Source organism: Terrapene carolina, unplaced genomic scaffold (assembly GCF_002925995.2).
Source record: "Terrapene carolina triunguis isolate 2854851 unplaced genomic scaffold, T_m_triunguis-2.0 Scaffold68, whole genome shotgun sequence".
Taxonomy (NCBI): domain Eukaryota; kingdom Metazoa; phylum Chordata; order Testudines; family Emydidae; genus Terrapene; species Terrapene triunguis.
This window is the reverse complement of record NW_020664419.1, coordinates 5,603,854-5,618,061: the sequence shown is the minus strand read 5'-3', so window position 1 is coordinate 5,618,061 and position 14,208 is coordinate 5,603,854. Positions and strand designations below refer to the sequence as shown.

General features: G+C 48.3%; 1 protein-coding gene across 1 annotated transcript in view; it reads right to left on the bottom strand.

The window, feature by feature from the left end:
* The window catches only part of PFKFB3 (6-phosphofructo-2-kinase/fructose-2,6-biphosphatase 3), a 73,320-nt gene extending 67,429 nt beyond the window's left edge, over nucleotides 1-5,891 (bottom strand). Inside the window, exon 1 of the mRNA XM_026648612.2 lies at nucleotides 5,830-5,891. Within this exon, the coding sequence (XP_026504397.1) occupies nucleotides 5,830-5,845 (16 nt within the window). The 5' untranslated portion in view covers nucleotides 5,846-5,891. The remainder of the gene's footprint in view (nucleotides 1-5,829) is intronic.
* Between the last annotated feature and the right edge of the window lie 8,317 nt (nucleotides 5,892-14,208).

Genomic DNA, 14,208 nt, shown 5'->3' with positions numbered 1-14,208 from the left:
TTCTTGCCTGCATATTTATACCTGCCTCTGGAAATTTCCACTACGTGCGTCTGACGAAGTGGGTATTCACCCACGAAAGCTTATGCTCTAATACATCTGTTAGCCTGTAAGGTGCCACAGGACACTTCGTCGCTTTTCATGGAAATGATGTTACCTTCGGTAGCACAGCGTCCCCAAGCACTGTGCTGGGGTGCTGGATCAGAAGTAACTCAGAGAAGAGATCCAAACAGCATATCATTTTTGGGAGTACTTTGGGTTTTCCTTGTAGACCTGAACAATATTCAGGCCCAACCCTGCTTCAGCTGCCGGGTCAGAGCCCAAAGCAAAGTGAGGTCCTATTGAAATACTTCAGCAGCTTCCATTCCACAGAGGTCACTAGAATGTTAACTCAACAAGCGCACAGAGCTCAGGCCTGGATGGGCCAGATCGGTTCCAATTCAGTGTTTTTAAAGGGCCAGGTTCTGACCTGTCACCCACATGTAATTCTGGAGTAGCTCCACTGAAGTCAGTCTGGACTTACTGAGATCAGGAGAAGTTTAGGGACAATTCCTAACATGTAAGTAGAAAGGGAGCTCATTCACAGCCTATTCCTCTGGCAGCCAGAAGGCCTGCATGCTGAAGAACCTGGTGAGCTCGCATTCCGGACTTTGACTGGTACAGGTTTCCCTTCTGTAGGACCTGATCCAACTCCTACTGAGTTCAACAGGAGACTTTCCATTGACCACAATGGGAATTGGCTAGGGCTCTTAAAAAGCATGCAGCCAACTGGATCCCCTGCATTGGCTCTGTGGAAGAAAACACAGACTTCACTCTTAGGTTGTTTGCAACAATTCAGAGACAGTTTATTCTCAAGCAGTTGCAAGGGGGAGAGTGCACACGGACAGGGGTTCCCCCTTCCTAGGCAGGTCTCCACCAGATAAACAATTAGGGCAAGCATTTATACCTTTTGTTGCATACAGTAATGATCAACAACCACGTCTTGTTTATACATATTCCTTCGTGATATCTTACTTTTCTCAGCAGTTCCTGCTACAGTTTGCGTTCCATTCTTATCTAACACAAGGTCAAAACAACATCTCTTACAGTTTTTCCCACTCACTTCCCACTCACCCAGGCCTTGCCTTAAAGTCTTGCGTTATTAGAGTTAGCCTGACTCTTGTTCTAATCCTACAAAATTAAGAAGGTCTGCATTCAAATTCCTTTTATCCCTTTTTCCATTTCCACAGCTCACCCAATACCCCTTCTGCTCAATGCCAGAAGCTGAGAAGGGAGGTGTAATCCCAATTATGACCCAAGGCTCATACTCCCGTAGCCTCAGACATGGGTGGAAGGAGGAAATTTCATAAGCTTCCAGAGCTGCCTCAAAAATCTCCCGATTTTCGTGATGCCAGAGCTGTGGGTGCTGTAGGTATATCTGATCTCATATGGATATGGCACATAAGCATGGACAGGTATCACCACCATAGATAGGCTGGGGTGTGGGGAGGAGGAGGGAGGGACCACACCTGCTACAAAGCAGACAACTTGAACCTCACTACTGTCTAGGGGTGTGTCTGGTGGGGGAAGGGGGGAAATGACATTATTTTTGTACGCATTTTATTGGATGCCAGTATTTTTCTCTGATGGCAAAAGGAAACTTGGGGGAAGACCTCTGGCTGGTCCATATCCCCCGCAGGCAGCTCTCTGCACCCATGCTGAAAACTACATCAACATCTTGCCAGAAAACCCATGTCTAAAAAGGCTGGGCAGGCACTCTGCTGCCAGGGGAGGATACTGGAGCCAGCTTCCCTGCCCTGTCGCGGAAGGAAGAAAGGGCTTATTGCTCTGTTCCAAGCTTGCAGGTTTCACCGTCTTCCTCTTGTTGGAACTTCCTTACTGGAGCAGGCATGCATCCTGCATCCCGCAGTGACTAATGCCTTCGTAATGGAGGATTGTGCAATAACATGGCCACAGGGGAAACATCGTACTAACCCAGGGCACTTAGCAGCTGGCTTATGTCCTGACTCTTAAAAGTTGATCTACCTTCGAGATACATCCTGGCAGCTAGGAGGCCATGTTACAAAGCTCTAGCCCTCTTCTTAAGAGAGCGGTTGTGACTTTCCTCCCATCTCCCTCTGCAACAAAAAGGAAAAAAGGCAGGAAGGCTCCTATTGGGTCCTAAACACTGCAGAGATGATCACGGAGCCCTGTGCCACCGATCATCCTTATCCTGCAAAACCAGAATATAATCCCTCGCATCCCGCAGGAGACAGTGTTGATATTCCACGGCTGTGACACACAAGCTTGGCTTGGCACCTAAAATTTGCAAAAAGTCCAATTAAACCCAGTCAAGGTGAGAGACAAACAGTCAGCAATGTTGTGGCATGCTTTCTTTTAACTGTACTCCGGCAAAGCTGTGCATCTTCATAGGGTGGTGGAGGGCACGGATCAGCATTCATGTCCTGCTCCCCGGCAGTACCCAGCCCGGGCCAGGGAAGCTAATGATCCAACCAGTGGACCAAATTCGGTGATGAATCCTGGTCACATGCCACCTGAGGCACATGCTGAGTGTCAGGGGTTGACACTTATGTTGCACGTATGCTAAGAGGAAGAAGGGGTTGGTTGGGAGGAGTTTTGGTTGTTTTTCTGCAGCGAGGCAACCAACCTGCAGCAGTTCCTCCCTCACAGGGTTGGGTTTGTCGAGGACTGTGCATGCCAGGCTTAAATATGTGCGTGGAAGTAGGTTTCTTATAAAACACAATCAAGGTTTGTACTCGTTCCCAGTTCCAATACAGGAGATTGCAAGACTGGCTGATCCTTGGGCCAAGGTCCCTTTGTACAGCAGCCTCTCTCTGATCAAAGGGCCCCCCCATCAGCACCCTGATTGTCATAGAGTTCAGCCCCCATTTAGGCACCTGACCGAAAAGCCCAGATTAACACAAGTAGATCACCTACTGGATTTAAAGGAAGTGTGCAAGCCAGCAAAGCGGCAGGATTCTCATGCCCACATTCCCGGACAAGAGAAGGAGAACTACAGAGAGCTTCTCAGCTGGGGCAGACCTTTACTCCGTCCGCTTTCTTGATAAGATTCGGACGACCCATGCCTGCTGATAACCGGGGGCAGAGTGAGGGCAGCCGGCTTCAGCAGTGTTACTGAGCATGCTCAGTACAAGCCACACAGCAAATCTGGGGGGGCACATGATCCCACATGCCCTCCCCACACGTCGCCCCTGGAGCTAGAGCTGGCATATTGTTCACCGCAGAATCTAGAGGGGGCGGGAAAGACCTACGAGATCATCCAGTCTATCCTCCCACCCAAACAGCTTGTTCCACACAGTCCATTTTATGGTGCTTTGTCCAACCTAGTTTTAAATGTCCAAAGCTGTGAGAGGCTGTTTCACATTTGAACAGATCTGTCTCACTTTCAGGAAGTCCCATCTCCCCCCCCAGTCCCCCCCCCACACCATCAAGCCTGAAACTCCCCTCTCTCAATTTCATCCCTTAATTCCTACTTATATCACCTTAAACAGTCCCTTCTCTTAGCAAAGCTGCAGGGTTAGATTTAAAAATTTTATTAAGATGATGTTAAAAAATAAATAAATAGTGAACAGAGTTTGAGCATAGAAGTTTCTGGTTATCAGGAAATAACATACACATGCATGAAGGGACTATTTCCCCCGTGGCTATCACTCAACCAAACTTCATGTATTCAACTCAACCTTTCTTTATCAGTCAACCCCTCCAGCCCCCTCGAACATTTTGGGTGAACTCTGCACGCTGATCTAACCAGCATGCTGTTTTGGCCCAGCAGGGATACCAGAAAAGAGCCCTCTCCTCCCAGAGAAGCTTATGCCACAAGTGTTTTGATATACTAATCCTTTAAATGAGCATGTGCATTATTCATAGCCACAGGCTAATCCTACTTCCTTGAAACAGTGAGCCCAGTTCTCCTCTCACACCAGTTTCACACCACTCACTTCACTGATGTACACCAGTTTAAGTGAAAGGAGAACGTGGCCCTTTATTTTTAAAAGGTGACGGGTAACTGGAAAGACGAAGCCATTGTGGGGTTATATGCTCAGAGAGGGGCAGTACACAATGTTCATTTGAAATGTACAGGGGTTTTCTTCCTTTTGGTTTCCCACAGATGTCCTGTCCGATTCCCATTCTGCACCCCGGCACGCACCATGCTGAGATGTCACAGCTGTCACAGAGCCTTGCTGGCACACGGAACCAACATGTGTGTACATGGGAAGGGAATTACTAACAATAATATCTAGCTTTTATATAACCCTCTTCATTGCTAGATCTCAAAGCACTTTGCAAAGGAGGTGAGTAGTCATTATTCTCTTTTTATGATGGGGAAACTGAGGCACGGGGCAGTGAAGTGACTTGCCCAAGGTCACACAGCAGGCCACTGGCAGAGCCAGAAACTGAATGCAGGTCTCCAGAGTCCCAGTCTGCTTCCCTTAAAGTAAAGGCACTGCATCGCAGCAGCCCGAGGAGGATGAGAATCTACTCCCTCTGCAGCACTCACCACTCCTACACTTATCTGCGGGTGGCTCACAAGACAGCTAGTAGGTGCCTTTGTCCCCTGTAAGCTGTGTGCGTTGCCCTGTAGCACTTTCACCCCATGCTGGCCTGCGGCGCTTTGGGCCAAGCGGACGGGACTGACCTCAGTCAATCACTGAAGTGGAACCTCACAGAAATGAGAGATGGATTCAACCCTGTAATAAATCCATGACTACCTAGGAATTCCAGGCTGCCACATTATGACAATTTCACTGGGGCTTCTGGGATAGAACTCAGCTCCTCCGGCTCCAAAAGCCCAGTCCCCTACATCTGCAGCTAGAGGAGAATCTCTGTTAGCAGTCTAGGTCCTATGACACACAGTTGAGCCCCTCCGATTCTATCCAGCAGAGAGCAACGACAACACACACACTAGCCAGGTCCTCTCAGCCTAAGTGGCCGAAGTCCATCCCACAACAACGCAGGACTGGTCCCTACTGTATATTTTTCCATTGCTTTGTCCAGTCTGTACCATTTTCAAATGACTCCCTCACCCATTTCAGTGGGAGATGTACTTCAACCGTACAACAGCCTGGTGTCAAGTATCAGGGGGTAGCCGTGTCAGTCTGTATCTACAAAAACAACAAGGAGTCTGGTGGCACCTTAAAGACTAACAGATTTATTTGGGCATAAGCTTTCGTGGGTAAAAACCTCACTGCATCCGAAGAAGTGAGGTTTTTCCCCACGAAAGCTTATGCCCAAATAAATCGGTTAGTCTTTAAGGTGCCACCAGACTCCTTGTTGTTTTCGTACAACAGCAGTTATGTTAATCAAGGCGACCAATGCAGTAAAAAATGTGCCTTTCAAATAAGCGAAACAAAAATCCCAGGGCCTTGTTCTAAATCCATTAAAACCGTGATCGGTTTATGTACCTATTATTAGCTGACGGGGTGTGTGTGACTCACACACCCCGCACCTACACGCAGCCTAGCCCAGGGCAAGGAAGGCAGACAAATCCGAGCCCAAGCAAACAGGAAGCCAACCAGCTTTTCAAACGCCCCAATGATAATAAACCACCTTCTAAGCACAACGCGGAAACCACCAGCCACCCACTGTTCCCGCAACCCCGGCTTTGAGCTGGGAATGGGAATGGGAAGGGGGTGGGGTGGGGTCATCCCCAAACCCACCGTCCTCCTCTTTGCCATCCAACCCTCCTGCAGCCCAGCCGCTGCCCCCGGGCCCGGTGCTGGCTCGGGACAGGGGCGGATGGGACAGGGGCAGCCACGCCTCGCCTGCCAACCCGCCCCGGGGGCAGCAGCGTGCTCGCAGGAGCGCCCTTACCTTTTCGGAAGGGCATGATGAGCCGCGCGGCAGCAGGGCTCGCTTGGAGCCGGACGCCTGGGTTCCGCAGCCTCCCCCTGCCGGCGAGGCTTGTCTGTCTGTCTGTCTGTCTGTCTCCGAAGGAAACTGACATACTTGGTCAATTCCCGGCGCACATCGGCGTCACTCGAGCGAGGCAGGAACTGTACAAAGGAGGAAGTTAAGGGCTGGCTTTGCACTTTCGGGACTGGGAGCCTTAACCCGTCTCTCCCCGCCGGCGGAGCTCGCAGCCGCACGGGGCCGCGGGTGCTCGGGCTGCGGAGACCCGGAGGGCAGGGAGGGGGGTTGGCAGGGGCTGAGCTCGCTGCCGCGGTGGGGACAATTGCACGGGGGTGCAGGGCGGGCATCTTTCCAAGGCGGTGCTGGGGCAGGCGATATTGACAATGAAACCGGCGGGGGAGCACAGAGGGAGGCTGTGGAAGCTCCACTAGAGAGGGGACACAGTCTCCTTATTCGCCTGGCTTCAGCACCGAGGCAGAGGTGGGTTTAGATGGACTGATTTACCCTGGGCACCGAGAACAGTTGGGCCCCCTGCTCCCCAGGGGCCCAAGAACTGGGGAAGTCAGGAGCCATGCTCCCCACTTTTAAACGAGGGAGGGCCAGGCCTGCTCCCCACTTTTTAACATGGGCGGCGTAGCCTTAGGCTGGTGCAAAGCCCCTGCTAGGGGCACCAGCCTCTTCCCAGTGGGGGCCTTAGCCCCTCCCTCTCACCACAGGGCCCCACCACCTGCTTCTCCTCGACCTCTTGCCCCCAAGGGCCTACCCGCTGGCCAGGCCGAAAGCTGGAGCCAGGCCGCAGTAAGAGCCACCCAGCCTGGTCCCTGTGGGAGCCCCGGACACTCCACCTGCCCTGGGGGAAGGAGACAGGGTCCAGGGGCTGCAGAGCTAAGGCAGGCTAGTCCCTACCTGTTCCGACACTGCGCTGCACCCTGGAAGCGGCCAGCAGGTCCAGCTCCTAGGTGGGGGGGCGGGGGGTACGGTGCCAAGCATTGTCTCTGCAATCCCATTGGCTGGGAGCTGGGGGGGTACGGTGCCTGCGGGCGAGAGCCGCGTGGAGCCACTTGCATGCCTCCGCCTAGGAGCCGGACCTGCTGCTGGCCGCTTCCAGGGTGCGCTGCTGACCAGGAGCCGCCGGAGGTAAGCCCATGCCCCAATCCCCTGCCCCAGCCCCGAGCCCCCCCAAACCTGGAGCCCCTTCCTGCACCCCAAACTCTTCATCTCCGGCCCCACCCCAGAGCCTGCACCCCCAGCCCAGAGCTCTGACCCCCTCCCACACCCCAACCCCCAGCCCAGAGCCCCCTCCCACACCCTGCACCCCTCATTCCCAGCCCCACCCTGCAGCCCTCACCCCCGCACCCTAACCCTCTGCCCCAGCCCTGAGCCCCTCCCACACCCCAAACCCCTCATCAACCATTTTCTTCAACTGGGTTGCCAGAAAAGAAGTTTGATGTAGAACCACTGATATACATAACACATAATAGGAGCCAGGAACTCCAGATTCTAATCCTGCAGTGGATGGGGCTCAGCACAGATGCCAGGGTGGGTCCGCCTGGGCGGTGCTTATTACAAGATCAGGGCCCAAGTCAGTAATGAGCCAATAACTGAGCATGGTGCTAGGAAGCAGTATGTTGTTACAAGTGTCCCGGCAGTTTTGGAGAGGATGTGTCAACCCCAGTGCTCAAATTCCCTATCTGAATGCTTACATCCTGCCTAAATTTCCTCTGTGGGTTCAGTTGGTTACATGCTGCTTACCTTCCGGCCCTAAACCTTGCAACCTTTCTGCATGCTGTGAAGACAGCAACCCCAGCCCAACTCAAAGAGGAAGAGTTGCAAAGCATTTGGGGATGCTTTGGGATGAAGATTATTTATTTGACCTAGACTAAGGCTTTCCATGAGCTAGGAGCCTGAGACCACTTTCTCCATAACTGGACCCAGAGGGGAAAGGATGTTATTCATGGCTATAGACCTGCATCTCTATTTTAAATTCCCTTTAGCAGGGATTTTCATCATACACCAGCCATTGAAAGATTAGGAGTAGTGTTATTGTTCATTCTCCCTCCCCCCTCCCCAACATCTTCACATGTGTTTAATTCACTCTGGGCCAGATTCTGAGTAGCACCTTACTCCACAATTAGCCCAGTTTACATCAGGGAGGCCACTCATGAAATAAGGTGCTACTCAGTGGGATGAAGGGTATCTAAATCCAGCTCTCTGTGTATACATCGAAACAGGTGCATGCACCAGGAAGGGGGAATATGAGCAATTAATTTCTCACAGCATATCCTCAGCATAGGCCAACAGAACTTAATAGGGGCATGTAAAGAGAAACCGTTACCCACAGACCTCTCCAGGCCAACTGGCAAGGGGGATACAAGAATACCCTGATGCAGGTATGTACATTCTGGCGCACCAAAGAACGTCATGTGAGGTCTTAAATGAAAGTCAGGGTCACACTGGTCATTAATATCATTGTGAAATGTACATACAGATAATATAGAAGGAGTTATTTATCTATATTGAAAATACTTTCTTAGATTCTCTATCACCGCAGAGGTGGAGAATTATAAGTCTAGGATTGGAAGGGACCTTGATAGGTCACGTAGTCCAGTCCCTTGCACTGAAGTGGGAATAAGTATTATCTAGACCATCCCTGACAGATGTTTGTCTAGTCTGCTCTTAAAAACCTCCCGTGATGGTGATTCCACAACCTTCCTAGGTAATTTGTTTAACTGCTTGATTACCCTGAAAGGAAGTTTTCCCCAATGTTTTAGCTAAATCTCCCTTGCTGCAATTTAAGCCCATTATTTCTTGTCCTATCCTCAGTGGATAAGGAAAACACCTCCTCTTTTTAACAACCTTTTATGTACTTGAAGACTTATGTCTCACCTCAGTCTTCTCTTCTCCAGACTAAACAAACCCAGTGTTTTCAATCTTTCCTCACAGGTCATATTTTCTAGATCTTTGATCATTTTTGTTCCTCTCCTCTGAACCTTCTGCAATTTGTCCATGTCTTCCCAGAACCAACCACAATACTCTAGTTGAGGCCTTATAAGTGTTGAGTAGAATGGAAGAATTATTTCTCGTGTCTTGCTTACAACACTGGCTAATACATCCCAGAATGATGTTTGGGTTTTTTTGCAACACTATTGCAGTGTTGATGTATTTAATTTGTGATCCACTATAATCCCTAAATCCTTTTCTGCACTACTCCTTTCTAGGCAGTAATTTCATTTCCCATTTTGTATTTGTGCAATTGATTATTCCTTCCTAAGTGGAGTACTTTGCATTTGTCTTTACTGAATTTCATTCTATTTATTTCAGATCATTTTTCCTGTTTTTCAAGATCATTTTGAATTCCAATCCTTTCCTCCAAAGTGCTTGCAACTCCTCCCAGTTTGCTGTCTTCTGCAAATTTTATAACTGTACTCTCTGTGATGCCAGCAGACAAGTGCCAGCTTATGCCGAAGTTCCCATGTGTCAATTGAACACTGACAAATACGTAGCTGGAATAAGTCTGGTTTATCTGTGTGTTAGTATTGTTACAATGGTATTAGAATTATAAGAATGTGTTTAGACTTTATTGAATGCTTGTGAGTTGCTGGATGCATTAATCTCACTTATAACATCTGTATCCGTATTGCAAGGTAATGTTTGAGTGGTTGTATTTCAGCCTCAGGGACTGTGTAAATCACCAGACAGGAGAGTGGCATTAACCAGCATGAAGTGCTGATCACCACCAGGAAAGGTCCATTGACACACACCAGGAAAGGTCCATTGACACACACTGGACTATTGTGGGATGTTAAAGAGGACAAAAGATGTTGGTTGTTCTGCCCTCCGCCCCCATAAAGATGAGTCATGCAAAGCGGATTCCTCCCATCAGTTGAATTTGCAGCTCAGAGCACATGGCAGGAGGGGGATAAAAACACCAAATAGAAGAAACAGGATCTTTATGCTGCTTGCACTCTGGGGAGGGGGACAAGGTTTACTAGGCATAAGCATGAGATTCCCAGCTGCTTAGCCTGGGTTAGCCCTAAAGGGCATATGAACTTCCTTATTATAGAAGTTTCTATTACCTTTTGAAAACTAAGATTGTACCTCATTTGTGTGTATATGTTTACCTGCTTTAACTCGGTAAATAACTCTCATTTCCTTTTCCTATTTAATAAATCTTTAGATACTTTATTGTAGGCTTGGCTATAAGCATTGCCTTTGTGTGAGATCTAAGGTGCAATTGTAAATCAAAGTCTGAAACTCGCTTCCCTCCTTAGCCCACCAGAGCCCAGATTTGTTAATCTTCCAGGCAGACTGTAAAACCCACCTTTCCCCCAGGCATTGAGCAGGTTGATGTGCTGGAGCAGTCTCATTACATTCTGATCACTTAGCTGGCTTGAGGAATAGACACATCTTCATTTTTTATATATTGAATACTGTTGTTTTAATCCATGGAAAGAACCTAGTGTGTAAGATGAGTACTAAAAAGTTTAAATAGGTAAATAAAGGAGTTGGGGAGAGCTGACCCATAGCTTTGGATTTCTTGATCATTGTGCTTTGAAAATCTCACCCACAGTAAAGCTACAACACTGAGGAGCAGAGAAAGCAGATGTGTTTGTACTGAAGAAAATAATACTGTTCATCAGTCACTCTCTACAACGGAGGTCAGAATCATTAGCCCCATTTTACAGATGGGGAAAATGAGGAACAGGGGAAGGGAAATGACTTGATCAAGCCCACCCAGAAGGCCAGTAGTAGAGCCAGGATTAGAACGCAGAGCTCCTGCGTCACAGCCCAGTATCCTGCCTTCTGACCATGACTGGTGCCAGATGTTTCAGAGGGAATGAACAGAAGAGGGCAATTATCAAGTGACACATCCCATCATCCAGGCCCAGCTTCTGGCAGTCAGAGGTTTAGGAACTCCGAGAGCATGGGATTGCAACCCTGACCATCTTAGCCAATAGCCATTGATACACCTATCCTCCATTAATTTATCCTGGTATCACACCCTCCAATTAACAGTATTCTTTGGTTCCTTTGGCGTTCACCCTCTCTAAGTTTCTATTTCAGTCGTCCAGTCTTTGTACCCATTCTTTGTTCTCCTTATCCACGTAAAACCTTGCTCGCTGGTTTAGAAGGGCTGTTAGCATTTTAGCTCCTGCATGCGAAAAGATGCAAGACTTGAACTCCTCTGAGCATCACCCACATTCTAATTGCGAGACACTCCCACCCGACGTGGAGTCGGTAAGAAAGTAAGATCAGGATTAGCTTAGGTATGCTAATGCACATGACTCACCCCAGTAAGCTGTCTGCAGCACTGACTGGCACGATCAAGTTTGTTATAAGCGCTTGCCACTGTGAGCTGGGAGAATCCATAAAGGCTGTTTCTATGGAGAGCGAAGGTTGCAATCAGGTATATCTGTAGAGAGCTGAGCGCTGTCAGATTCACCCACATTTTTTAATAGAGCAAAAAGCCCTGCCCAACATTCATGAATTTCCCTCACATTATCTTGCTCCCAGAGCTGTGATTATAGTGACTCAAAGACTCAATAAATGGTGTATAAAATCATCTCATTAAAATGAATAATAAAGGCAAAAACATTTTATCTAGTCCAGCAGGAAGGGGGGACTGTGGAAAGAGAAAGAGGAAGGTGACCTTACAAGAGTTAGTTTTTGATTAGAGAGAATTTCAGAGTTCATGGAGATTTTGGTGGGGGGAAAAAGAGGGGAGGTAGAATTAATCTTTAGGATAAAAATATTTTCCTGACTACCTGATAAATAAATAGATGTGCGCGCGTGTGTGTACAAAAGTCTCCAAAAGGGCTAAAATTTTCAGCACCACTGCAGTAGATTGTTATAACAAACTATTATAATTACACACAATTTGCCCATCTCTAACATTGTTCATCTAAGAAGCACAAACTCCTTTGAGGTCAATGTTTAAGCTCATGTTACAGATGCATAAATGGAGCTTCAGAGAAGTAAAAAGATTTCCCAGAGATTATGTGCTCACAGCAGGTCAGTAACAGAGCCAGGAATAGAACCCAGGAGTCCTGCCTCCCTACCCACAGCTCTAAGCACTGAACCCCACACTCCCTCCCCATGTTAGGAGATGCCCCCCAGCCATCCAGTTGTCCCTTGCAAAATAATGCACCAGCTCTTCCCAGGCCAACATCAGAAAACTGGGAAAGCAAATGTATTTATCAAATAAATTGCTTTGCAAGTGAGAGGAAGAGGAAACAACCACCCCTTGAAGACATTCAATATTCCAAAGGTGAAATTCACCCTTCTGCTGAGGGTCAGGATAGGGGTGGATTTCCTCCAGTATCTGTGCAACCTTTTGATAGAAACTACAACCTGACTTAAGTTGGTTGAATGCTGGATTCTCTGTAATTCAATGGCCATATTGTCTTTCAAAGTAAATTGATTACCAAAGTCTCTGTTGTTGTGTGAGCGCTTTGGGGCAGAGACTGTCTATGTGTTGTGTGTTTGTATAGCACCTAGTACAATGGGGGGCTGGTCCATGACTCCTAGATGCTACTGCATACAAATAATAAATATTTACACTGGAAAGCAATGAGCCAAGATTTGTGGGCCAAACGGAGCATGGGTTTAGTGCACTAACTTCCCATAATACTGTAGTTACAGAATGTTCACAGTGAATTCAGTACTGGTGCCAGCCTTGCAGATTAAATCCTCTCTCCACAGACCAGCTACAGCTCAGGAAGCGTAGGCCTTGGCTACACTTGCAGATGTAGAGCGCTGTGAGTTCAACCAGCCTTCGTACAGGTGAGTAGGGAAAGCGCTGCAGTCTGTCCACACTGCCAGCTGCCAGCGCACTGTCGTGGCCACATCTGCAGCTGCATTGGGAATAGTGCATTATAGGCAGCTATCCCAGCATTCAAGTGGCTGCAACGTGCTTTTCAAATGGGGGTGGGGTGGAGTGTGACAGGGAGCGTGGGAGGAGAGAGAGTGGGTTTTTGGAGTGCTGAGAGTGTGTCAGCACGCTGTCTTGTAAGTTCAGACCCCCCTCCCTCACTGAAAGCAAACAGCAGCTGTTTCTTTTTTTCTCATTGACCAGATAAGCAGCCGCTTGCCGAAACGGACCCCAACCCCGCGCCGCCTCTCTTTTCAAGCAAACTTTAGCTGTCGGCACTCCAAACGGAGCTCCCCTGCCTGCCTCTCACTCATCCAAAGCAAACAGTAGCTGTGTTTGTTTTTTTGATAAGCAGCTCCCAAAACGGAGCTTTGAAAGGGCACTTCCTCGTCCGGAGTTCACAACAAAACAAGAGAGCATGCTTCAGTTAAAAGGATTATGGGGAGTTTCCGGAGGTCAATCAGTGCGTAATAACGTTACTCCCCGTTTACACTGGAGCAGCAGCGTCTCAGCCAATACGCAACAGCTGTTATTTCTCTTGGGGAGGTGGAGTACCAGCAGTGCTGTCGCCGCGGAGACACAGCGCTGTACGTGCCTTGCCAGTGTGGACGGGGAGTGAGGTACTGTGCTCTGGGAGGCTTTATTGCACTGTAACTCGCAAATATAGCCAAGGCCTTAGTACAAACTTCCCTGTTACTGCCACCAAACTGATCTGGAGTGACCACCTCTAGGCATAATGATGAAGTGGATTCTCCATATTCTTCCAGTCCTGGGCCTCTTGGCTGAGATTTCTAGCCAGGGTGTCAATGGAGATGTAGTTTCTGTGACATAGATACAGCGACCAAAGTACTGAACTGAAACCAATGTCATTTCACATAAGCCACAAAGCTGATCAGACGGTAAAGGATTCTGAACATACCATTTCTGACTCTGGTTTTGAACCATTCATGAGTAGGTGACTAGAATCATATCTTTAGCATCACTGATCAACACGGTGGCTAGTGTTATTTTCAGGATTGTTCTATCACAGCCACAACCACCAAAGCTGTTTCTAAACAAGGAGTACATTTATCACAAGCTCTTGGCTACATGAATCAGCAAAAAGAGGGGTTTACTATTCTCCATCCCAGCTGTGGGGAATCCATCTTATACAGGCTCATCTAATGTCCTGCCAGCATCAGGCAAAACCAAGTCCCCTTTCCAGAAGCTGTAACATGGGTAATTAAAGTGTTTAGAAAATAGAAGGCATTTGCTTTGGCACAGTGGAAAACCCCTAATTTTGATGCTGACAGCTGCCAAGCAGGAAAATGGAGATTGACAGTATCAGTAGACGACCCCGGTCACTCAGCTAATCTGTGGCACTGCCTGCCTGGCCTGCAGAAGACTGCACTTTTATGTGAAATTGCAGACAGCTGGTTTATAAATCTAAACATTGCATGACAAACTGCAGGAATTTTCAAAGCAAAAAT